Source organism: Rhinatrema bivittatum, chromosome 13 (assembly GCF_901001135.1).
Source record: "Rhinatrema bivittatum chromosome 13, aRhiBiv1.1, whole genome shotgun sequence".
Classification (NCBI taxonomy): domain Eukaryota; kingdom Metazoa; phylum Chordata; class Amphibia; order Gymnophiona; family Rhinatrematidae; genus Rhinatrema; species Rhinatrema bivittatum.
The window spans coordinates 6,559,439-6,585,183 of record NC_042627.1 but is presented as its reverse complement, the minus strand read 5'-3'; the positions used below and the strand labels follow the sequence as shown (position 1 = coordinate 6,585,183).

The following is a 25,745-nucleotide window of genomic DNA, read 5'->3' as shown; positions in this document are numbered from 1 at the left end:
TAGATCCTATATGCGGTCCATCTGTTCAAGTTATGGGGGTGCAAATCAGATGAAATTGAATAGGCTCGCTGTATGAACATGCGTTAAAAGACGCGATTGACGGGTATCAAGACACGCCGGAGTTCTGAGATCTTTAACAGCGTCTCTCCATATTCACAGGAGACACAGCTGCTGTCTTGCACATTTCTATTCTGCATGCCCGGTCCTTGATTCTGTCTGGGTTGCGCCAGATGTAAGCGAGGAACGATCACCGCCCGCCTCCTTCCTTCCAGCCGCCGGTACTTGGTCCTCCTGCTCACCAGATGGCGCTGGCGGCTGCAGCGGGCCGCTCCCGCCTCTCCTCGCTGGTGCCGCCGGCCCAGCCTCCCCTCCCCCTCCCTCCCTCGCCTGTCTGCACAAGCAGAGCTGGGAGGGGCAGGCCCCGCCGGGAAGCTTCGCGCCAGCCCTTCCGCGATCACTTGCAGTCCCAGGAAGTGGGGGGCCGACGAGGATCCAGCGTCATCCGGGGCCACCGACGAGCGCAGCCCCCTGACCATGGGCGAGAGCGAAAAGCTGAACATCGACTCCATCATCGGGAGGCTGCTGGAAGGTAACGCGGGCCCCTGCAACTGGAGCCCGGCTCCTTTCCCTGCCGTCCCGGGGACCCGGCCAAGATCCTGCCCTTCGCTCCCCCTCTCTTACTAAGTTCTTTGGAAACGTATTGGGGAGGGGGGAGGTAATTTTTTTTAATGGATTTATCCTCCTGTTACTCGAGAAAAGTAAACTGGAGAAAGAACCAGGAAGTGAGGGGAGGAGTTAAAAGACTTAAGTAAAAAAAAACAAAACTACAAACCGGAATCCCCCCCCCCCCCCCCCCAGCGGCCGCAGCCCCCGCCCCGGGTCCCCGCTTTTGTCCGGCTGCGCCCTCGGGACTCGCCCCGCTGCTAATTGCGCGGCTTGCGTTGGCTTTTCAAGCCCCGGTGAGGCTTTTTGTGTCCCTGCCCTGGAGACGGCGCGCACCGGGCACAGAAACTCCCCGCCTCGCTTCCCAAACCGAAACTCTCCGGCCGGGAAGGCTCCGCTCCCTGCCTGTCCAGACAAAGCCCGGCTGGGAGGAGACTCCCCGGGAGCTGCCGCTCTTAGGAAATTGTGTCTTCCGCCTGGCTGAAGGCTTCCTTTCTGTCTGCCGGGAGTCGCTGGGTACCTTAGGAGAGAATTATTTTAGAGATCGTAGTATTTCTGCTTTGAGTTGAGGGAACTCTCTGTGCAGCCCCTCCCCAACTCCAACTGAGTCATTTAGGTTTCTGCTGTGAGAACATAAAAGCCCTGGGGTTTGGTGCGGTCCCCTCTCTATCCCCCTTGGGGTGGGCTGAGCCTGGGGGGTTGGTGCGGTCCTCTCTCTATCCCCTTGGGGTGGGCTGAGCCTGAGGGTTTGGCATCCCCTACCCCGCTCTTCCTTCCCTGGGGTGGGCTGATGTGACTTGGGCCTGAAGCACTGCTGTGCAGAGAGCTGGCAATGCTAAACAGCTGCCAGGATCCAAACTGTGGAAATAAATAGTAATATATTGTAAATAAAACTTAACCCATTTTTTGTTTAATGTTTATAAATGGAGATACATAGCCCTGCACAGGACAGTGCAGTTCCCAGTGATGAGGGGTGAATGAAGTTATTGTTGCCTGATTGCTACTGAACATAAGAAATTGCCATGTTGGGTCAGACCAAGGGTCCATCAAGCCCAGCATCCTGTCTCCAACAGAGGCTAAACCTGGCAAGTACCCAAACACCAAGAAGATCCCATGCTACTGATGCAGTTAATAGCAGAAGAGGAAGAATGAGGCAGAGAGAGCATGCAACTTGCTGCCTGGGATCACCCAGAGCCACTCCAAGAAAGGGCCTATGAGCTCTCAGAACCTGAAGTACTACAACATCTTTCTTGTTGGTCCTTTTAAAGATGATATCAAACCTACTAAAACTCCAGTTTCCTCCAGGACCATTCTAGCTACTAGAACTGCACTAGAGAGAGTCTATGACAGAGCTGGGATTAGGACTGAGGCACATGGAGAGCTGGGAAGGACTAGAAGCCGTGTCCTAGGACTTTGTCTCTAGCCTGTAGAGTTCTTGAGCAGTGCATGTGGTGGAATATTGGATGACATCTAGCCTGTGGCTTTCTTTTCATGGAGCATTAGATACTGGGACTTGCTCAGTGAGATTTACTCCTCTGCAGAACTGTGGGCACATTTCTGACTTTTGCAGGATAAGGCCCGTGCGATGATTGTGCCTTGCACTTTAATTCTAGTTGAAGCTGCGTTTTTGGCCTAGCTTATCCAAAGCACTATCATAGCGCTGTGTGCCCCAGGAACAGGTAACTTCCCTTTTTCTCGCTGGCTGCTCAGTAATGTTCGGTTCCCAGTGGCAATGTGTGGAGGGGTGTGCAGGCTGCTGGACAGGGCTAGCAGTGAGAAAAAATGTTATTGGTGCCTTTCAGACCCAGGAGGTAAGAATTGGTGACTTTTTTTGGATGCTATTTAATCCTTTGGGACTATAGTGGACTTTGCATGGTAGAGATTTGTGGCTTTTTTTTTTTTTTTATCCTGAAGAATCCAACTAACCCACCTGCTCAATATTTTTGTATAATAAACTGCCCACTGCTATCAGGAGCACACTCGACCCATTGGTCCTGAGTCCATCTGTCTACACTAAAGTAAACAAAATTATCAGGTAAGCAATTTCTCCAATAATGAGATCAAACAGTTGGGGGCTTAGCACAGAAGCGACTAGGGTGCACATAAACTGATATGTTACAGCATTTTTAAAATCATTTATTCCTTATTTTGTCAGGCTTTTTTTTGCAGATTGTTATAGAGCAGATAGATTTTGAATTTTCCAGTTGGAGTACTTATCTGTAGAGCTATCCCAGGAGATGAAAACAGAACCATTTGAAATTTTGTTAAAAACGTCTTAGTGTCCCGAGGTGTCCCAGACTACATCAGGCATATGGAAATCTTCCTTAAAAGATGTTTTCTTAGACCAATTTTTTAAAATGGCTTTTTGAAACCTCCATTCAGTTGAAATCCTTAGTTCGCCGGTTGGTTCTGTCCGCTCCCTGCTTCCCATGCCAGGGGTGTTTTGTTTTTAAGAAGTTGGCAGTCCCGCGCTCCATGGCCCTTTATCTTTTCGGTGTGGGCAAAATCTGCAGTGTTTATATTGAAGCGGACATCTGGATCCAGCAGCACCTTCATGTGTACCAAATCCTCGTGGGTGTGAGGGCTGTTGGTTGGTTTGGGACATCCCCAGGTTGGAGCTCGGGATCTGCCCTGCTCTTTGCTGCCCGCCCGAGGTGTCCCAGACTACATCAGGCATATGGAAATCTCCCACCAGCAGCGCTTCCTGCTTGGTTGCTGTAATGTGTGGATGGCCTCGGTTAACCCTGCATCCGAAAGGTCTACCTGTGCTGTTCATGCGTAGATCACACCAGTGGAAAAAGAACCCTTCCCATCTCTGGTGCCTGCCTGACTTCTTAAAAAAAACCAAAACGTTTTGTAATCCTTCACATAGTATTGATCCTCTCCCTGCTCTTCTTTGTGTGGCTGTGCCCCGCACACGTCTCTCATGCTGACGATATTCAGGCCAGCATCTGTCATTAGGGCCTCCAGGCCTGGATGTTCTTACATTAATATTGTAAATAGCTGAGAAGGTGACAGATGAAGGCAGAGGGAACTAAACCAGCACCACAACCAATATATCTGGTTCCTTTGCAGGTTTCTCGCCTTTGCAGATTTCTCCACAAACATGATTTGGTTTCATTCTCTCTGCCTTCATCTATCAGCTTCCCTAAACTGTTCATTGATGGTCTGGAGGGCCCTTAGTATTCACTATTGTAATCGCACTCTGTTTTAAAAGTCATCCTACCTGAGTCCCCGCTTCAGCTGTCCATGCTGTCTTCATGCTTTATGTATCGGGGGCACTCCATGAAGTTAGCATGTGGCACATTTAAAACTAATCTGCGAAAGTTCTTTTTCACTCAACGCACAATTAAACTCTGGAATTTGTTGCCAGAGGATGTGGTTAGTGCAGTTAGTGTAGCTGGGTTTAAAAAAGGATTGGATAAGTTCTTGGAGGAGAAGTCCATTACCTGCTATTAATTAAGTTGACTTAGAAAATAGCCACTGCTATTAATAGCAACAGTAACATGGAATAGACTTAGTTTTTGGGTACTTGCCAGGTTCTTATGGCCTGGATTGGCCTCTGTTGGAAACAGGATGCTGGGCTTGATGGACCCTTGGTCTGACCCAGTATGGCATGTTTTTGTGTGTGATGCCTGCAGATTCGCTCTTCGGCTGTCCATCCTGTATTCATGCTTTACGCTACATGTATGATCAACAGAGCCGTGCCCAATTCACTTCGATTCACAGGGTTTTCAGAAACTTTGAATACTAATATCTCAGGAATTATGTATGAATGGGAGCAATGGAGAAGGCCAGTGGTGTTGGTGATCAGTGCAACGTCCAAGAGGGATGCACTGGAGACCTCTGATGCAAAGCTTCCTTTAAAACTCTCTTGTTTTTGGAAGTTGGAAAAATTACAAGACTCAAATGATGTATTTGACTTCCAAAGTAGTAATACAAAGTTCTCTTTTTTTTGGTTAAAAACTGGTAGATTATAAGATTATTTGACTTTCCAAAGCTGATGGCTGGCTCTGTGTTTGATTGGTAGCTAGACTGGGATTACAGCTGTAAGTGATCCCTTTACACCAGGCCTGGGTGGAAAACAAATTTAGAAAATGGAGGTGCTGGCCAAAATGTTTAGGAGAGAGGAACAACTATTTCCTTAGCTTTTATCTGCTGCTTATTTTGCTCTCTTTGTCATTGAACTTTTAAAATTTTATCAGTTTTAGTTTACTCCTCTTCAACACTCCAGCTCTTCTTTCTCCCGTCTGCTCGGGCCGGGGCTGCTGTGTCTGTGGCTGCTGTAGGCATCGCGTTTTAGGTTCCGGAAGAGATTTCTAGGGAGGGGAGATGATGCAGCCACAACCGCGGTGAACGACCGGCTTTGGAAGAGTACAGGGGAGAAGGCACTAAGGAACAGGGGCCTCTACACTGCAGAATTCCCGAGCGATGCAAATGGACAAATACTAAGGCCGTGGAGCTTCTCTCTGTCTGTGAAAAGGATAAGAATATTTGTCTGTCCCATGAAGTGTTGCTCCGGTGCATTATTGTTTTACAGCCTGCCAAGTAAGAGGCCCTGGAAACAAACAGGTCAACATTTACTGGATTAATCACCTTGCAGGTCAGGCCCAGAGGCTCGTCTTTGCTTTCAGCTTCATCTGGTAACATCATTACAAAGTACAGCATGAAGTTCAAGCGTAAACATCTCAAAGCGTGAAAAAGCAGACTCTTACAGGAATTGGAATAAGCTTTATTTAAAATGTACTGAGTGACGTACAATTAAGAGCATACACAGAGGTTCAAAAACACCATAAAACAAAACATCTAAGAAACGCATAGCAAAACAAATACCTTTGAACAGATACTGCCTCGCAGGAGCCTGTACTAGCTGGATGGAATCAAGTGTTAGCCTGTTTAAAAGGAAATATTTTCGGCATGGTTTTGAAGGTTTTTATACAGCACCTTAGTTTTAGGGCAGTTGTTTTTCCCTCCCAGGTCTGTGCTGTACGCTGATTTTAGTGCCCCATGTCCACAAGCAGCAGTGGTTCTGCTGTCTGAGACCGGTCGGAAATCACCAGGAACTTATACCAGATACTGAATGTGTCACAGAATGATGACATCATCAAGACATGCATATTCTGTGCTGTGGCCCTGCCATTGGAGCCTATGACATCTTACCCATACAAATCAAAGCTTTTTATCTTTTTATTAAAAGACAGATGGGGCAAAAAAGAACAAACAAATATAACAATTGCCATACAGAGTCAGGCTGAAGGTCCATCAATCCAACAGTGGCCAATCCAGGTCACAAATACACGGTAGGCTCCCAAAAAGTAGCTGGATCCCATACTGCTCATGCCCAGGGATAAGTAGTAACTTTTCCCAAGTCTGTCTGGTTACTAACAGTTTATTGATTTCTCCTCCAAGAATTTGTCCAAACTTTTTTTTTAAAACCCAGCTATGCTAAAGCCTTTACCACATCCTCCAGCAATGAATTCAGAGCTTAATGGTGCATTGTGTGAGAGAATTTTCTCCAACTTGTTTTAAATGTGCTACTTACTAACTTCATGGAGTGTCGCCTAGTTTTGTATTATTTGAAAGAGTAAATAACCGATTCACATTTACCTGTTTTATTCCTTTCATGATTTTATAGTCCTCAATTATATGCCCCCTCAGCTGTCTCTTCTCCAAGCTAAACAGCCCTAACCTCTTCAGCCTTTCCTCTTAGGGATCGTTCCATCCCCTTTATCATTTTGGTTGCCCTTCTCTGTACCTTTTCCAGTTTAGCTATATCTTTTTTTTTTTTTTTTTTTTTTTTTTTTTGAGATGTGACAACCAGAATTGCACACAATGCTCATAGTGCAATCTCACCATGTAATGTTAAAGGTATTATGACATCATTTCCTAGCATGTGGCCAGATGGATTCAGAGCCAATGGGTTATGCTCCCCTGCCAGCAGATGCAGACAGATTTCAAACCCGATATTGCCCTACATACACCACTGTAGAGACCTCAGCCATCCAGTATTCTCCGTCTCCAGCAGATGGTGGACGTAGCTCTCCCTATGGAGATTGTTGTACTTTTTAGAAGGAGAAATTCTACTTTCTAAATTGAAGGAAAATTGAGCCCCGCTCTCTTGCAGTGATACCTAAAGGTCCCTCCCCCAGCTGAGAATTCCTGAGGTGATTTCCGAGATCCCTCAGAGGTGGGCCTTGGTCCGGTAACCGGTTCCCGGTGTGGACTTTGCTGCTTAATCAGCTGAACGGCAGTGGGCGCAGGAAGCTTGAGTGCGGCGGTGACAGTCAAAGCCTTCTCCCCCCGCAGCCAAAGACCGTCTCTGTACTCTGCCAGTAAGCGCTGAGCCCAGGTAAGTGTTAAAAAAAAAAAACCCCCCAAAAAAAAAGTTTGGAAGGATTTCGTGAAGACGTCCTCTAGTCTCTTTGCTCGGCGCACTGTACCGACGTCGCTCCCGATCCTGTTGGGGTAAAAGGAAGTGGGTTTCCAAGTGGGGTGAGTGTCCTCTCTCTTATTTCAGAAGTTCTTTGTACCCAAGTTTGTTTATCCTGGGTCAATGTAAGGCATTCTCATGTCATGGTTATTGTTGGAATGTAAACCGAAATGATTGGTAACTTTGTTACTTGAATATCGGTATATAAAAGTGCTAAATAAGTTGAAGTCTCTAGAAAAGTTGTTAAATTTGCCAGATCAAGTACTGGAGCAGCTTCTTCTCCTCTAGGCCTTGCACGGGGCATGAAATACACTTTTTATTCAAAGTGGGAATCTTCTCAGGAGCTATCTTTAGAATATCCACCATGTATTTCCTCAAAGTTGTTCCCGGTTGTTCGCCCAAACTTTTGGGAAATTTATAAACCTAAGGTTTAAATTCCTTGATTTATTTTCCAGCTGTTCCAGTTTCCTATTCGTGGCGATACGGTCTTTCATCAAAGCTGCTTGCACATCTTGAGACTTCTTTACTTGTTTTCCAAGTATTTTGCATTATATTCATGTGTAAAACTTCCAATTTTTGAGGACACATTTGCCTGCTGTTGTGCAAATTTAAATAATGCCATCCCCATTCTGGTCATCAGCTCCCAGAGAGCGTCCATGGACCCAACCTCAGGTTTAGGGAATAAGGCACTCCTGCTTCAGGCTCAAGCTTAAAGAAGTCTTCGCCCTTGAAGGCATTCAAAGAGGAAACAAAGTGCAAGTTTAAATTTGCCGTCGGCAGCCCTGCCATCCCTTCTCCTGTCCCCTCAGCTGCATCCCAACGACCCTGCCGGGACAGATTACAGCACTCGCTGGACTCGAGGAGTCTCTGGGGACCGGCACTGGAGGGTGTCCTGGAATCTGGAGGGCTCCAGCTGGTTTCTCCAGGGTCTACCACGGCTCCTCCCGTGGCCACCTCTACGGAGCGCGTCACCTCCACTCTTGAATAGTTTGCAGCCAACTCCGTTATCATACGCTGTCCGGTTGCAATGGATGGTGCTGCAGGATAAACACGGACCCGACCTTTCCTTTTCGGGGGCGTAATTCAGCGGCTCTCACAGCCTGAAGAAACAATCACAGTTAGGAAACGGACAGCGTCAGAGCAGTGCTGCCACCCCCTCCCCCCCCTCAGGTTCCATCCTATGACTTTTTAAATTTTTCTGAGGAGTCTCTCTTGAGAGACTTTGTCAAACACCTTCTAAAAATCCAAATACACTATATCCACTGGATCTCCATTAGCCATGTTTTGTTAACCCCTTCTAAAGAAAAGAAGAAAAAAAGTAGCAGATTAGTGAGGCAAGCCTTGCCCTTATAAATCCAAGCTGGCTGTGTCCCATTAAACCTTGTCTTTCTATATGTTCTGTGATTTGTTGTTTAGAATGGTTACTACGATTTTTCCCAGCACTGAAGTCAGGCTCACTGGTCTGTAGTTTTCTGGAGCCCTTTTTAAAGATTGGTGTTACATTGGCAGTCCTCCATCTTCAGGTGCACTAGACAATTTTAATGCTAGGTCACAAATTACTAATAATAGAGCTACAGTTTTGTTTGTGAGTTCTTTCAGAATCTGGGGAGTAAACCATCTGGTCCAGGCAATTTGCTGCTCTGTAGTTTTATCTGCCCTATTACATCATCCACACTCAACGTGATTTCTTTGTTCTGAATCATCTCTATTAAATACAGTTTCCAGCACAAGTATCGCCCAATAATCCTCTTCAGTAAACACCAAAGGGAAGAATTAATTTAGTCTTTCTGCTATGGCCTTATTTTTCCTATGTGCCCCTTTAATCCCTCAGTCACTCTTACAGATTCCTGCTGCGGATATATTTTAAAAACTTTTGATTATGAGCTTTTGCCTCTATAGCCTGCTTTATTAATGTTTTACCACTGCTCATACTTTTTCCTGTTTTCTTCAGTTGGATCCTTTTTTCCAATTTTTTAAAATCTCTTTTGGCTAAAATAGCCTCTTTTCACCTCACCTTTTTTTTTTTTTAATTTTTTAATTTATTGCATTTTCATTTAACTCACAAGCAGAACTTGTTCCAGCATTAAGACAAAAGTAGTATCTTAACATAATTAAACACAGGAATCTCACCATATTTCTGTCTTGTAACAATAACAGGTAATCTAGGAGGACAAGCGCTATTCAGGAAATGTAAAACAATTACTCTGATCTTCACCCCCCGCATACGTTATATACCAGACCAAGGTTCTTTAAGGATGAGAGTCCAGGAATTCCCGTAATTGAATAGGTTAAAAAAACATATATTAGACATTTTGGTACCTAAGCAAACATTTACATGGAAATATTAAATCAAATTTTGCTCCTTTATTCACGGATTCCATTTTCATGGAAAGACATTTTTTTTCTTCATTCTTGTGTCACTCTGGTGATGTCTGGGACACCCTTATCTTTTGCCCATGAAACAATGTAAGACGGTTCCGTAGAAAAAGTCTTAACACTGAATTTCTCTCTGTCGCAAATACAAATGTAACTAGCAAGGTTGCTCTATTTTGTATAGGTGTCTCTTGTGACATTTCCAGCAACTCAGATATATTTACAGCTGATGAAACTTCACATTCTTTGGCACTTCTTCCTCCGATTTAAATAGGAAAATAGCTTTGGATATCATAGGGACCGCTTCAGTTGGATATTTAAGAATTTGTAGAAGGTAGCTTTTAAATACCTCCTTAGGTGGAATCAATTTAATGTAAGGAAAATTCAGAATCCTTAAATTACAACGTCAAATGGAATTTTCCATTTTCTTAGCCTCAGTAAGATCTGGTTGAATCAGCTTTTGTTGAGTCAGCTCCATTTTATTAACCTTTGTTTCTAATTCCACTAGTTTAACATTTAACCGTTCAACTTTATTATCTGTTGCTTGTACTCGTTGATTATTTTCCATCATTACTGCCATTAAGGATGACACAGCTTTATCCATGGCTATCAGCACAGTCCATACGTTCTCTAGTGTAATCTCATTAGGTTTTTCAATCATTGAAAAAGGTAAAGGAAGTACCTGGTGTTTCTCAGCTCCTTCTCCTGTGGTACTGCCTCCGATTCCAAAACCTTCAAGCGGCATTTCTCGAACTGGGCCCCTGGAAGCCGTTGCACACGGATTCTCCAGAGGAAAACCTGCAATGGTTTCCCCCCTTGGGGCTGTAGTTGTAAGTCCATTCCTCAGATAAGTGTTGCTGGAAGCGGAGGTACGTTCGGTTCACCGGGGCCTAATGATATCACCTCAGCCAGTGCCGTTGACGAGCGCTCCACTTCGGCCCGCACAGCGGCTTTCCCCTCCGGCGTCAAAGGTAGAGGTGCGGTGAAAAAGATCTGTCTGTGGTTGTAGACGCTCAGGCATGGGGGAAGAGCGTGAAATTTCCCTCAGCCAAGCTTTTCTTTTGGTATGTGGCATAATCCAAAATAAAGAAAACAATTTCAGGCAGACCTGAGAGAGGACCCTTCTCAGCGTGTGGATCAGTCAGCGGCCATCTTGTCCTCCACTTCACTTCACCTCACCATCTAACCATGCTGACAGTCGTTTGGCCTTCCGCTTTTTTTAATGCATGGAATACATCAGGTCTGGGTATTTTCCTCATATTATCAATCTCCCTTTTGAACGTTAAATGCTAGAGCAATAGATTTGCTTAATGTCATCCCTTCAGTTGATAACTCACATTTGATCGCATCATGGTCACTGTTGCTGAGTGGCTCCCACTACCATTACCCCCTCACACCAAATCCTGCTTTCCACTAAGAAGAAGGTCTAAAATGGTTCCCCCCCTTGTCAGTTCCCAGACCAGCTGCTCCATGAAGCGGACGTTTATTTCATCTAGAAACTACCTCCCCAACATGTCCTGATGTGACACTTACCCAGTCAATATTGGGGTAACTGAAATCTCCCATTATTTCTGTGCTACCATATTTGTTAGCTTCCCTAATTTCAGTTAACGTTTCACTGTTCATGTTGGCATTCACTATACTCCCACTGCTATACTTTTCTCCCATCACACGTGGAATTTCCACCCATAAGGATTCGATTGTGCACTTAGCCTCCCGTAGAATCTTTATCCTGTTGGACTCTGCCATCACTAACAAAGCGCCACCCCTCACAGAGTTGATCCACCCTATCATTGTGATATAATTTATATCCTAATATAGCACTGTCCCATTGGTTACCTCTTCATTCAGTGCTATGCACTCTAACTCTCCCATCTTGCTTTTTAGACTTCTGGCATTAGCACACTGATATTTCAAATAATGTTTATTTGTATATACAACTTTCTTAGTAGTTGACATGGATTTTATATTACACTGGGGGCTTTGAAATGTTTTAATACAAAACTGAACATCATACATATATAGTTTACGTTTTAATTTTATATATATACTGCCAATCTGCAATGCTTAGCAGTTTTCCTCTTCTAAATGTAGCCCCTTTTACAGATTTTGTGTTTGTGATGTGGACATTTCAGTTGAGTCTGCACGAAAGACAAAGTTAAAAATTAAACCCCTTTTCATCTGGAAAGAGCAGTACATAACCCTACAGTTTCCAGCAATCTCCTCTGGCTGAATATTGTGTGGTGTGCTGAGGTCTGGGTGTTCATTTCAAACATGGTTTTGCATTTGATAGAGAGCAATAAAGTTAGGATTTTGTTTAAATCAAATGGCACATTAGTTGTAAATGTAAGTCCAGGATCATTTCCAGGGGCCAGTTGCAACTTACACTTTATTCTTTAAACTTAAATGTAGGACCCTGTAAAAAAGCACTAATTGCATACGTGACATCCTCAATCTTAGTAGGCATTTTGCACCTCCCCAGTTGTTCAGATTCCCTGGCTGAGTGCTAGAGATGTCTGTGCGGCTCTTCTGCTAGCAGGGATCGCTCATGTGCAGGCAGGCACCTTCCCCTCCCACCTGGGTTTGGAGCATAACCCTGCCCTGTCACGTCTGAGCCTTGAACCTCCGGCTTGTCATATTTTTAGACAAGTTCTGCCTTTGCCAGTTATAAGAAAAGCTTATGTTGCACAAATCAAAGTGAGGGAAAAAAAAAGTCACGCTTTGCTAAAACCGTATATGAAATAGTCCCCTGTACTACTTGCACTAATAACTTCACAGCGATGAAGAGACGTGATTAAGCCTCGAGGATATCTCACACTAGGTGATGTCACCGTTCTGTGATGTCATAAACCCCTGCACTTTGCTGACTGATCTCTTAGAGCAGGGTAGGTGCCAGTGCCGCTGCAGCTTGTGGACATGGGATACCCTCATTAGTATTGGGAAACAGGACAGCAGGTTACATAATCTGGTTGGGTGTTCTTGGTAATTTTAGAATACAGTTAGGTGTGCTCAGGTGTTATAATACGGGCTTGATTTGCTTAAGCTTTTTTCCGATTGAGAGAGAATGAGAGAAAAGCTTTAGTAAACAGTCCTGTAGACGTACGGTGGGGCGGCGTGTTAGGTTTTGAATAGATTGGTGCAGTTGCCTTGTTGGTCTGATTGGATCCATAGAAATAAAGGTCAACAAACGAGCTGTAGGTGAGATCTTGCAATTGGAGTAAGATTCAGGAGCCTCCCCTCAGCATTGTAATACGAGCTGTAATTGTATAGCCGGCCACCTGCAGTCTTGGCGCATCCTGCACAGACCTCTCTAACTAGTCACGAGGGTATTATGTTGGCTAATAAGGTAGCGCTGCAGCTTGTTTTGGAGTTAACCTTTGAAATGGGTGGTTGGAGACCCCGTGTTTTCGGGGTGGAACATCAGAGGTGTGTGCCGTGGTGTTTGGGCTTGAGTAACTGCTCCGTTTTTGAAATCCTTCCCCCTCCTGCTCCGAGGGCTGCTGGCCTGCACAGGAGCTGCCACGTTAGCCCTGTCAGAGTGGCTGAAATGCCTCTGATGCTTGATGGTCGCTGGTAGCCAGATTAGTTTTTTTATGATGGCCGTTGGCCCCGGATTTCTGCTGCCCTGGCCGGGTCTGTCCGTATCTGGGGAACGATGTGAAACTTTTAGTGAAGAAATGGTGACGCCGTGCTCTTCAGACTCTCCCCGATGAGAGGGGGAGAAGGGAACTGAGGGGGGAACACTGGAGAAAGTTGCAGGGTTGAATGTTTGGGGAGGTGGTGACTTGGAAAACTCAAATGCTAGCTTAGTTATAAGAGCCAGGGCAAAATTTTTTTTCCTCTGTGTAGTTTAAATTCCCCACCCACTCTGGTGCATTTTGTTCTGTATTTTTTAATCTATTTTTCTTTTTTCGTGTTGGTCCTCCATGTGGCCCCAGTGGCAGGGGGGCTTCTCTGTGTGGCCCAGCGGTCACTTGGGGAGAAGCCTGAGCTGCCTAGGGCAGTCCCTCCTGAGCATGAGACGATACTGGGCCCCGTGTACCACATTTTAGTTGCTGGGCCGCCCAGGTGACCGCTAGTTTTCCAGCAGTGTTCCCCACCCCCCCCACCCCCAAAGCTCACAATGCAAACGTGGGCTGTTGGCGGCCAGCTGGCTCTCATTCTTTCACTACTTGCTCATCCAGGCCTGGCTTTATCCCGTTGTAAGGTCCAAGAAAACAAACCGGTAGCCGATCCAAGATGGCGGTAGGCAATGAAAACAAGTGGGTGGATCGGAGTAAACAGAAAGTTTTATTCAAGCATGCCATTTATCCTGTTGTACGCAGGCCCAGTAAAGCAGCGCATGAAATCTGTACAGGACTCGCCTCACTTAAGTTAGGGACAGGGTTGACAACTAGCTCCATGTTTTCAGGACTGGTTGATCCAGTCTTTATTTTATCCCTCGTCCCGAAGAGAAATGCATGTCCCCCCTCCACCTGCTGGAGACGGAGAATACTGGCGGGCTGATGACGGGACCATATAGCCATGACGTCAGCCTTTGCTCCGTGTCTGCTGGCAGAGGTGCATGACCCCCGTTGGGATTGACCGGTCCGAACGCTAAGAAATGCACCTGATTGAGAACTGACTTTTCTTCTGCTGTAGGGAGAGGACACCCCTGCCTCTCTAGGGCTGCCAGAGCTCTGCTCAGGTCCAGATTGGCGGTGCCAGAGACTCCAGCAAACTCCCGGAGGAGGAATGGGCCACTGGCTGAGCAGCGAGCGCTGCCGTGCGGAGAACCTGGGTTCAGTTCTCGGGGGGGGGGGGGTCCCCAGTCGCTGCGCCACAGGGCCCTGTAGCGGTGGGATTTAGAGCCCAAAACGTTTAGGGCTCCGGAAGGAGTCCTGGTGCATGGCCCCTGGCACTAAGCCCATTGCTGCAATGACTGCTTGGAGAGCAGATGTGCTGCCATTACCCAGACCTGAACTGGAAGCCCAAAGGAAGAGGACAGAAATGCCAGGCCAAAGATAAGTTAAAGACAAAAAACCGGAGGATCCTACTGATTGTGAGAGGTAACGCGCGACACTAAGCATGGATGGGAGGTGGATGACTTCATAGGAGGAGGGCAGAGATGATAGTCCATGTATGCGGACGCTGAATGCTGTCAGAGGGAGCTGATTGGGCTGCCGGCCAGGGCTGGACGCTGTGCTGGTTGGGCAGGGTAAAAAATTTTTTTTTTCTTTTCTCTTCTGTCCTCTCCAGTCCAGGGATCGCGGCCCGGGAAGAACGTGCAGCTGACGGAAAATGAGATCCGCGGCCTCTGCCTCAAATCGCGGGAGATCTTCCTGAGTCAGCCCATTTTGCTGGAGCTGGAGGCCCCCCTGAAGATCTGTGGTGAGTGCAGGTAACGGGTGGGGAGAGGGGGTGCCGGGGGCCGTCCGTGCTTTTGTAACTCCGCTGCTAAGAATCCTGGTCCCTTGTATTGTGGCCCCTGGACCCTGCCGCCGCATCACGGACCAGAAACCTTTTTAAGCTGAGCCATTTCTCCGTCTGGCCTCCGCTCCTAGCGTTGCCGGGTTACAGAGCTACCTGCGGGTGCACAGGGCATAAACAGAAGCTTCAAAATTCAACCCGATTCTCTCGTTCGCTTTCTGGCAGCGCTGCCCTCCAGCTATCGCTCGCCCTGCCCGCCCCAGCAAGCATGTTATGCGTTTTGCTTAGGTAATGTGCTAACCAGAGGGAGGCTGAATTATTCTCCGCTTTCTGATGACAACGCGACGACGTCATTAATGCTCTAGAACGAGTACAGGTCTGCTCCTTTTTTATTTGCAGCTGCCCTTCCCTGACACGGTGTTTTTGGATTTAATCCCCGCAGGTGACATCCACGGGCAGTACTACGACCTCCTGCGTCTCTTTGAGTACGGCGGCTTCCCCCCGGAGAGCAACTACCTCTTCTTGGGAGACTACGTGGATCGGGGGAAGCAGTCGTTGGAAACCATCTGCCTCCTCCTCGCCTACAAGATTAAGTACCCGGAGAACTTCTTCCTGCTGCGGGGGAACCACGAGTGTGCCAGCATCAACCGCATCTATGGCTTCTACGATGAGTGTGAGTGCTGGGGAGGGGGGTGCTGCGAGGCACGGAGCTGAGCACAGAGTGCACTTCCAGTGCCAGGGGCTGCCTAGGTGCCTGTGGCAGGCTTTTGTTACGGTAGCCACGCTGGCCATAAACCTAGAGAGAGAGGGTTTCTTATAGGATATCAGCTCCCCCCTGTAAGAGTATTCTCCTCGTTCGGTATTATCTGTGATTCTAAAGGTAAGGTGTTCATGCGTTTATTTCTAAAACTCCAAAATTATTGCGGTTCCTTTGCCCCCCTTCTGGGTTTCCCCGTAGTTGTCCTGCCTGCACTTCAGGGCGAGTATTTTACTTCTCTCTGATAGAGAAATAGCTTTTGGGCCAACGCACAGGTGCAAATCCCTGGCATTCATTTAAGTAGTGAAAAATAATTCCACATGGGAGGAAAATGATTAGAGATTGGAAAGCATCTTATTTGTGTTCACGTCCCACTCCCTCCACTGGGGAATGGGGATCTCTGCGGCCTGATTTAAGGGTGCCCCGGAGCCGAAAGATACGCAATGCAGGGGGCAGGGGCTAGGACCCCAAAGTGAATGAAGGTTCATGGAATCTTAACCCAAAGAGGAAAGGAGGCAGCCCAAAACAAAAAAAAAAAAAAGTGATTACCCCTACATAAATGTACAGATAATAGAACATCACAGGATCGCCTTTAAATGCTCTTCCTGGTTTGATAATGTCAGAGCAGATTTCCTTAACACCATATCTGAGTAGTTTTGGGTGTATTTTAAGCAGATTTTGCTCAATTGTTGTCTGCCAGCAGACGGAGACAGTCGGGTTTCAAAGTTGACGTCACCCTAGATACCACCCCTGCAGTGACCTTGGGCCTTCAGTATTTCTCAGTCTCCAGCAGATGCAGACATGCTTTCCCTATGGGGATCGCTCTACGTTTTGGAATAAGAAACTCTACTTTTTAAATTGAAGAAAAGATTGAGCCCCACTCTCCTGTGGTGATACTTAAAGGTCCCCTTCCCCAGTTGAGAATTCCTGAGGTGAATGCAGAGATCCCTCAGAGGTAGGGCTTGGTCCGGTCGCTGGTTTCCGACGTGGGCTTTGCTGCTGCAGCAGGTGCAGGAAGCACAGTACGGCGGTGACTGCTAAAGCCCTCTCCCCCTAGCCAGAGACCATCTCAGTTCTCAGCCGATAAGCACTGAGTCAAGGTAAGTTTTTAAGAGGATTTCCTCCCGATTCAGAGGTAAGACTTCCTCTGGTCGCCTTGCTCGACGCGCCATACTAATGACTTCCCAATCCCGTTGGGTAAGGGGACGTAGGCGTCCGAGTGAGTTGAGCAGCCCTCCAGTGGACTAGACCCCTCTTTAGGCTTGGTCTGCACACCGCAAGGTAGACTGCAGCGGCGCCATCTTGCGCGCGTTTTTTGCCTGCATTTCCCAACGTAGGCTTCGATACACGCAGTGCGTCTGCTCTGCGCGCGCACTGTGCGCTTAACGCTGCTCACAGGCTGTGCGCATAATGTTGCACGCGTACATGTGCTCACGACTTAGTAGGCGCGGAATACAAGTAAAGCTGGGCGTGAGGGCTGTGCATGCGCCTCAGCAGCCCACGTAGACGCCCGAAGAATCTGTGCGCATACGATTTAAAGCATGAGCTGTTTTTATTGGTTACTTAACAGTAACATCATTCAGAAGCATCCGATTTAAACCAGCAAATTATGCAGATGTGGGCTGGAGGTTATTGAGGCCACATATAGGCAATTACTGAAAGGGACTCGTTCTTACACAGCGACTGTCGGCATTGAAGGGATCATCTGAAACCCTCAGCTTTTGTGATAGTTCTTATTCTGCCATCTCCTGCAGGCAAACGACGCTACAACATCAAACTCTGGAAGACATTCACAGACTGCTTCAACTGTCTCCCTATTGCCGCCATTGTGGATGAGAAAATCTTTTGCTGTCATGGAGGTAAGGGAGGTGTGACCGGGTTTATCCCTGAAGGAGGCGTCTCTGCCAAGAGCAAGCGTATTGACTGATATAGCTCTAGGGGTGGGAGCGTGAAGGAGTGCAGGATACCTAAAGTCTCACATCGGGATCTGTTTTCCGGCACAGGGGAACTCCCATAAGAGTGGGAGATGAGTATCTGCTCAGAGCAGCAAGGAGATACCTGTGCAGTCTGGCCCAAGAACAAGAGGGTGCACACCTGGCTGCATGAGGTGTACAAGAGCTCCCTCCCCATTGCTCCCTTCTGCAGAAGCAGATACGTGAATGGTGAGCCCCCGTACCCTTCTAGAACCCACATGAGAGAGTACACACGCTTTCTTCATGCTCTATGAAATGTGAGAAGCAGATACGTGAATGGTGGGCCCCCGTACCCTTCTAGAACCCACATGAGAGAGTACACACGCTTTCTTCACGCTCTATGAAATGTGAGAAGCAGATAGGTGAATGGTGGGCCCCCGTACCCTTCTAGACCCCACATGAGAGAGTACGCACGCTTTCTTCATGCTCTATGAAATGTGAGAAGCAGATACGTGAATGGTGGGCCCCCGTACCCTTCTAGACCCCACATGAGAGAGTACGCACGCTTTCTTCACGCTCTATGAAATGTGAGAAGCAGATAGGTGAATGGTGGGCCCCCGTACCCTTCTAGACCCCACATGAGAGAGTACGCACGCTTTCTTCATGCTCTATGAAATGTGAGAAGCAGATACGTGAATGGTGGGCCCCCGTACCCTTCTAGACCCCACATGAGAGAGTACGCACGCTTTCTTCATGCTCTATGAAATGTGAGAAGCAGATAGGTGAATGGTGGGCCCCCGTACCCTTCTAGACCCCACATGAGAGAGTACGCACGCTTTCTTCATGCTCTATGAAATGTGAGAAGCAGATAGGTGAATGGTGGGCCCCCGTACCCTTCTAGACCCCACATGAGAGAGTACGCACGCTTTCTTCATGCTCTATGAAATGTGAGAAGCAGATAGGTGAATGGTGGGCCCCCGTACCCTTCTAGACCCCACATGAGAGAGTACGCACGCTTTCTTCATGCTCTATGAAATGTGAGAAGCAGATATGTGAATGGTGGGCCCCCGTACCCTTCTAGACCCCACATGAGAGAGTACGCATGCTTTCTTCATGCTCTATGAAATGTGAGAAGCAGATACGTGAATGGTGGGCCCCCGTACCCTTCTAGACCCCACATGAGAGAGTACGCACGCTTTCTTCACGCTCTATGAAGTGTGAGAAGCAGATGTGTGTGTACACCCTTTGGTCCAAGTGCAAGCATCAGATAAGTGTCCATCTGGGTTGTTTAAGGACATGAGAGAGAGATTATTTAGTACATGCCAAGGGCTGGAGAAGCTGTCCCAGGCACAAAGAAGAGGGTGAGCATCCAAGGAGCAGGTGAAGAAATTGAGAAGAGGGAATGAAGCCTCCCTGCCCCCGGATTTTTATTTTTTTTTAATTAATCCCTCTTACTTGTTTCCTCAGTCCCCTCTTCTTTATCCGCACCGCTTGTTACCTGTATACCCCCTGTCCCTCCTGCTGGGCACACTCAGTCTGATGTCTGGGGGGGAACTGCCTCTGAAATTCTGATGGCGAAGGCTCGGTTCTGTGTTTGGCTTTCCCGTCTAATCTCCTTGGTTAAGGGGGTGAGGCTGTGGGTGAGAAAATGTCTCCTAGGATTTGGCCGAGTGGAAACGTAGTGCAGTAACGCAGGCACCTCTCCCCCGCTCCACCCACCCTTGCCTGCCTGTCCCTTCCTTCCTCTGACCTCCTCCTCTGTCTGCCTCTTCCTTTCGCCTCCAGGCCTATCGCCCGACCTCCAGTCGATGGAGCAGATCCGTCGGATCATGCGTCCCACGGATGTGCCCGACCAGGGTCTGCTCTGCGACTTGCTCTGGTCCGACCCGGACAAAGACGTGCAAGGCTGGGGCGAGAATGACCGCGGCGTCTCCTTCACCTTCGGTTCTGAGGTGGTGGCCAAGTTCCTTCACAAGCACGACCTGGACCTCATCTGCCGGGCGCACCAGGTGAGAGGCAAAGCCGCCCAGGGGTAGGAGAGAAATCTTTCCCCCTTCCTTCCTCCTCAGGGTCTTATGTTATCGGCCGTGTACCAGGTGTGAGAGGCTGTAGCGAGCCCTGCGTCTCTCTTGCCTGATCTCATCCACCGGCGGCCTCAGGGTGGACTGATCTGGGAGCGGGGGGAGGGCAGTGTTAAGACGCCCACCCCACCCCCTCTTCATGCATCGCTCCAAGATCTCAGGCTTGTAGGAGCTCCTCTTTATTAAAGAAACAGATGTGACTGGAAAGAGAAGCGGTGGAGCTGGAAGGGCCTCCAGGGTTCACCCAGTCAGACCTCCTGTTAAAAGGAAGATCCCCCGCCCCTCGAGCCTGTCGGCCTTTGCAGCTAGATCGTTCTTTCTCAGGTCCAACCTGAGTGTCCCCTGCTGCTGTCCTCGCCCATCCTCCTTACAGCCCTGTCCTTGTGGGGTTGAAGGCCGTACTCTGTGGTCATCTTTTTTTATCCAGCCTCAATAATCCCAGCTGCCCTCCACATCACACCCTGTCCCGGGATAACAGAAGTACACAGGTGATGTGGGTAGAAATGGTGACGCGTCCTGGGTGCTTGCCTGGGAATAATCCGGGCCTCTCTGCCTTGCTCAGGTGGTGGAAGACGGTTATGAGTTCTTCGCTAAGCGCCAGCTGGTGACTCTGTTCTCGGCGCCCAATTACTGTGGCGAGTTTGACAATGCTGGAGCCATGATGAGTGTGGACGAGACCCTCATGTGTTCCTTCCAGGTGAGTGAGTCCCTCTCCCCCCGGATCTGAAAGCGAGGGGGAGAGAGAGCCCGGTTAGAGCAGCCAGCGGCGGGGAGGGAGGGGGGTTGTCCCTGGGATTTCCATCTCTCTCCCACCCTTTTTACTGCACCACTTTCTCCTGCTCCTTATTCCTGGATCCACGCTCCTGATCTTCTGCCGTGGCTCTGCCGTTACTCAGGTCATGTAGGGTTAAAAAAAAAATAAATCAGGACGAAAATGTGGCGGTGAAACTATTTCTCCCAAATTCCTTGGAGCAGCGCCTCGAGAGGGGGCAGCATCTCCACCGTTGGTGACGGTAGGGCTCGCCCTGAATCGGAGCTGTTACTGCAGCAGCCCCCAAACACTGCCCTAATGCCGTCCCTGTGCTGGGGAGGAGGGGGGAGGGGCAGGCCAGGGCTGGGCGTGATCTCACGCTCGCACGTATCTGTACAAGCAGCAGGGCAGACAAACGTTTCATATTCTGCCTTTCCCAGGCTTGGTCTCGAAGCGGATTCAGGAATTAACACTTGGACAGGCATAAATAACAGGGTTACGTGTGGTTATGGCAGGAGGGGCCGAGTGTGGGGGAAAAGCTGTGATATTCCTAATGAGCTGGCTGCAGAGCCGAGCTTTTGCCTTTTCTCTGGAAAGCGAGGAACCTCGTTCCGGATGCTGAAGGCTCTTAGTCCTGTGCAGCTCGGTTTGGCAGAAGTCAGGCATGGGGAGGGGAAGAAGGGGCCTCGTGTGAGAGACTGGGGGGGGGCCGGGCCTGCTCGTTCACACGTGGGTTTTGAATTTAATCCTGGCTTCACTCTGCGGCCAGTGCAGTCTGTAGAGGATAAGGGGTCGTGCGGGCCCCTCCCGGGATTCTGCTGCCCGTGTTTGCAGAGACTGCTCTCCGGCCTTGACCATTCTCCCTCCTGGCTTCCTGGGTCGCGCCAGCAAACTACCCAAAAACGAAGGCCGCGTGGCTGCTGCCACCTCTGGGAGTAAAGCCGTTCCAGCGCGCGCCCCCCGTTCTGCTTCCTCTGAGGGCTGAGCAGTGATCCGTGCCGCCGGCCGCTCTACCCTTCCTGCAGGGGAACCAGAGCCGATTTACCCGCCGGACTCTACGCTGCCTCCTTGTGCCCCGGGGGAAAAAAGTGGGCTCTCCTGCCAGAAACTGAAACCTGGGTGTAACACACACGCAGCGGTTGATTTTAGCACAGGTTTGAAATTTGTGAGCCAAGCCTTGACGAGCGGCAGTGCTATTGGTGAAGTTTCAGGCTTGCGCTTATTCGGCCTCTCGTGCACTTGGTCTCTGATCTGCAGCGTCTGTTTCAGTATCGACCCTTCTGCTCTCTATAGAGTCGGCTCTTCTCTGATCTGACGCCTCCCCGGAAGGGGGGGAAGGACTGGAGCACAACTCCCCGGCCGCTCTGCCTCTTAACTCGGAAGAGAAGTGGTGGATCTACTTTCTAGGCTAACACACACACACACCCCTCTGCTCCCTCGCCATCGGTAGTAGTGCATCCTCTGAATTTTTATTCATTTTAAATTGTGGCGCGGCCCTTTCATCCTGCATTCGTGCTAAATTCCCTCTCCAGGACCGGGGTTTCTGCCTTGGTGTCTCTCCCCCCTCCCACTTTCCCAGGGGTGGCAACTGTTAGTAAATTTACTGACCGTGTGCCTTTTTGTGTGTTTAAAAAAAACAAACATGTTCATGTCGGTGAAATCTGTGTCTCTGGTTGTGAGGCTGCTGTATTAAGTTGGGGATCATGTCTTGGTGCTTAAAGGGGGGGTGAATCTCAGCAGCACAGTAAGTATTTGGTTTTATCCTGACTCGATAGTAAACTCCTCCTTTCTGTGTCTGTACAATCCTGCATGGATCTGGTAGCCCCAGGAAAATGACGAATAGAAAAGTAGTAAGGGGGGCAGCAGGGCACAAAAAGGCAACGGGGGAAACAGAAAACCCAATCTGGAAACTTGGCATTTATTCATCAGGAGGTCCATATTTAGCAGCATTTAGCCCGATAATTCGGAAGTCACCTGGCTAAATAAAGGTTTGAGCACCTAACCTGGCTAAATTGTAGCCGGATAATGAATGTAGCAGCTTGAGATCAGCCGCACACGTTGGGGGTGTCGCGGGGGCAGGACCAGGAGGCGTTCGGTGATGCGGCCTAAGCCCTGTCCTGGAGTTAGTGCCGGATCAATGTATTTATGGGTGCAGCTGCTGAGCCGAGCAACGGTTAAATGGAGCACCCGAAGGTGTCTGGGTGCTGGCGGCTGGAGCGAGTCCATCCAATGCCATCTGTAACCTTGGGGAGGAGCGAAAATTGGGCCCATTTTAAGACTTCTCTGAAAAGCGTGGTCGTGAATTGGGAGCCGTGCCCCTTTCTCCCCTCTAACCAAGTCTCCTCTTCGTTCTTCTCCCTCCACAGATCCTGAAACCTGCAGACAAAAGTAAAGGCAAATACGGACAGTTCAGTGGCCTGAACCCTGGTGGGCGGCCGGTAACGCCTCCTCGCAATTCAGCCAAAGCCAAGAAGTGATTTAAAAAAAAAAAAAACCCCAAAACAAAAAACCTTTTTTCCTCTTTTTTTTTTTTTTTTCTTTTTTTAAAATAAGTGGGGAGCGATGGCGAATGCTCCAGACCGCTCAGTGGCAAGCTGTTTCTTTCTTCTGTCGCCTCGGCCTTGCCTTACACCCCCCTCTCTCTCCCTGTAAGGGGGCACCACTGATCTTACAGCCTGGGCATCTCCTCTCCCCCCCCCTTCCTGCTCCGTGCCTTCTCCAGTTGGTTTTAGGAGAGGGCCTGCTCCCTTTAGATTATAGGTTATAATCCCCTCCCTACTCCTGCTCTGTCACTTTGCATCAGAGGGCTGGGTCTATGAAATCCCTTCCTTGAGACAATTCTAGGATTTTTTTTGTTTTTAATTGTTTAGTTATGAGAGATGAATCATTCCAGCCGAGAGCGACAGGAGACAGAACAGGCCTTCCTTTTGGCTGCAGCCTCTCTCTCTCTCTCTGGGGAGCTCCTGCATCCTGCCCATGTGTATGTTACACGAGAACGGATCAATGTGCTGCTTTAAAAACAATATACAGATATTTTTTTAGTGTGTTGCTGTTTGCTTGAATGTCACAAAACTATTCCTACCAATTTCCCTGGGGCTTTTTTTTTTTAATGGAAAAAACAGTTTAAACTTGGGCAAAACTCTGTCCCTGCGCAGTAACGAGTTTATAAGCAGCATCAGATCTTCCAGCCGGATAGTTTTCTGTGTTTTAGAGACCAAAAGAGGATTTTTTTTTTTAATGGAGTGGTTTTGATATTATTGGAGGGGGTGATGCCATAGAAAGGAGGGTAACGGTCTCAAAGCACCAGGTCCATAAAAGCCAGAGCGGCTGCACAGGGTCCCAGGCAGGTGCCGCCCACCAGGACGGGGCAGGCAGGAGAGCAGATCACAGGGCAAATTCTGAAACTGCAGGGGGGGGGGGGGGGGTGTCTGCTGGGTGCGGATTCAGCCCCTTTCTAGGGAACGCTGTGAGCTTATTACCTGCACCGTGTGACTCTGGCCCCTTCCCTGGGAGTGAGAGGGGCAGTGGATGCTCAGAGTGCACCGGGGGGGGGGGGGGGGGGTGTCTGCTGGGTGCAGATTCAGCCCCTTTCTAGGGAACGCTGTGAGCTTATTACCTGCACCGTGTGACTCTGGCCCCTTCCCTGGGAGTGAGAGGGGCAGCGCTGCACAGGGTCCCAGGCAGTGGATGCTCTGAGTGCACGGGGGGGGGGGGGGGGCTGCTGGGTGTGGATTCAGCCCCTTCCTAGGGAACGCTGTGAGCTTATTACCTGCACCGTGTGACTCTGCGTCCGGCCCCTTCCCTGGAAGCGAGAGGGGCAGCGCCGCACAGGGTCCCAGGCAGTGGATGCTGCGATCTGCTATCGCCCTGTCAGCTGGGAATGTGTGAAAGGGGGAAGTTCTGGGGGGGCAGGAGACGGGAAGCTCGTACCCTTTAAACTCTGCCTGCAGGTGGGATGATATCGTTTTCTATGGCCGCGTCCCAAGTCACAGCAAACCCGCCCCCCCCCCCCCTTCAAATCATTTCATTCATTTTTCCCCAGTTGTTTGTAAGCTGATGTGTGACTTGGGGATGGGACTTCCCTCTGCTTGGATGTGCCCAGCTTATCCACTATAAGTGATTAAAAGTCCACAATCGGGAGCTGTGCCCCTGTCTTATTTACAGAAAGTTGTGACATTCCCAAAGCATTTAAACCTTGCTAGGTATGATCTCAGGTTTAGGCATTTGCAGTTGTGGTTCTCTTGTTTTGTGTTTTTTAATTTTTAATTTTCAAGGTTTGGGTTAAGGTCTAAGTGAGGATCCATTCTCGGTCCGACATGGTCTCTTGTTCTCTCCAGCCCTTCCTCCCCCCCACTGCGCACACACGAGAAGGGGGATCTGCATTTCAGAGCAAAGGCTGAGCTGGTCCCTCTGTCACCACCGCCCTGACTGCGCTGTTGTGAGAGAGTTTTTTTAAATTAATTAAAGACCAAGGAATTTTCTTGTGACTTTTCTTTGTATTTTAATGCTTTTATTTTTAATATGGGGGAGTGGGAAAGTTTAAAAACAGGATGACCTCCTCTTGCCTTCTCCCAAATTCGATGGAGAGAGAAAAAGGAGGGCTGTGGGAAATGCACCTTGAGGGGGGGAAGAGGGTTGGTGACAGTGGAGGATCCCTGTAAATGGCGATCTCTAGGGGGTGGGGAATAGGGGAGAGGCCCCGCGCCTGCCTGTAACATCGTACAGAGCACTGAACGCTCGGCCCGGGGAGTCTTAGGCAGCCACACTTAGCGCTTCCTTATGCTCTCCCTGCCCCCTTCCTCTTACCTTGCCTCCTCTCTTCATTCCCCTCCCTCCCCTCTAGAAAGGGACCTGGCTGACGTTCGGCCTCTGCAATGCAGTGACCATGCTTCAGCTTGGTGTTGCCCTGGTTTTTGGGGGGCCTGCAGCATGGCCATGGCAGCATGTAGCCTTTCCATTTTCTCTCCCCCCTTAGTCTTTATGCATCTGGCTTCGTCCCACCTTTGTTTTCTCCCACCTCCCTGTGTCAGCTGCTGTGCCACAGGTCTGAGATAAAAGCACAAGCGCTGCTGGTACAGCCCTGCTGGAGAACTGTGGCTGTCCTTGTGATGGTTGGGGAGAGGAGAACGGGGCCACTGATCACAGGGGAGGAGGTGGAGAACTGGGGGCACGCGTAGATAGGCTGCCCGCTGTCCCTCCTCCTTTCCTAAGTGGGACTGAGTTCTGGGTAGAGCTAGAGGATGAGCTCATGCGCCAGGGCTGGCTTCGTTTCTCTCTCATGATGCCTAAACGGCTCCGAGGAGCACGGCTAGGGTCGGCCTCCCCTTCCATGTTTCCTCGTGTGGAGCAGCAGCTTATGCTATAGAGC

The 25,745-nt window shown here is 49.0% G+C and overlaps 1 protein-coding gene across 1 annotated transcript; it reads left to right on the top strand.

The window, feature by feature from the left end:
* Positions 1 to 364: 364 nt before the first annotated feature.
* PPP1CA (protein phosphatase 1 catalytic subunit alpha) lies at positions 365 to 24,857 on the top strand. Its single transcript, XM_029574815.1, has 7 exons — positions 365 to 589; positions 14,705 to 14,836; positions 15,318 to 15,548; positions 17,387 to 17,491; positions 19,331 to 19,554; positions 20,189 to 20,323; positions 22,744 to 24,857. The coding sequence occupies exons 1-7, from the start codon at positions 535 to 537 to the stop codon at positions 22,852 to 22,854; spliced, it is 993 nt and encodes a 330-aa protein (XP_029430675.1). The 5' UTR covers positions 365 to 534; the 3' UTR covers positions 22,855 to 24,857.
* Positions 24,858 to 25,745: the final 888 nt, after the last annotated feature.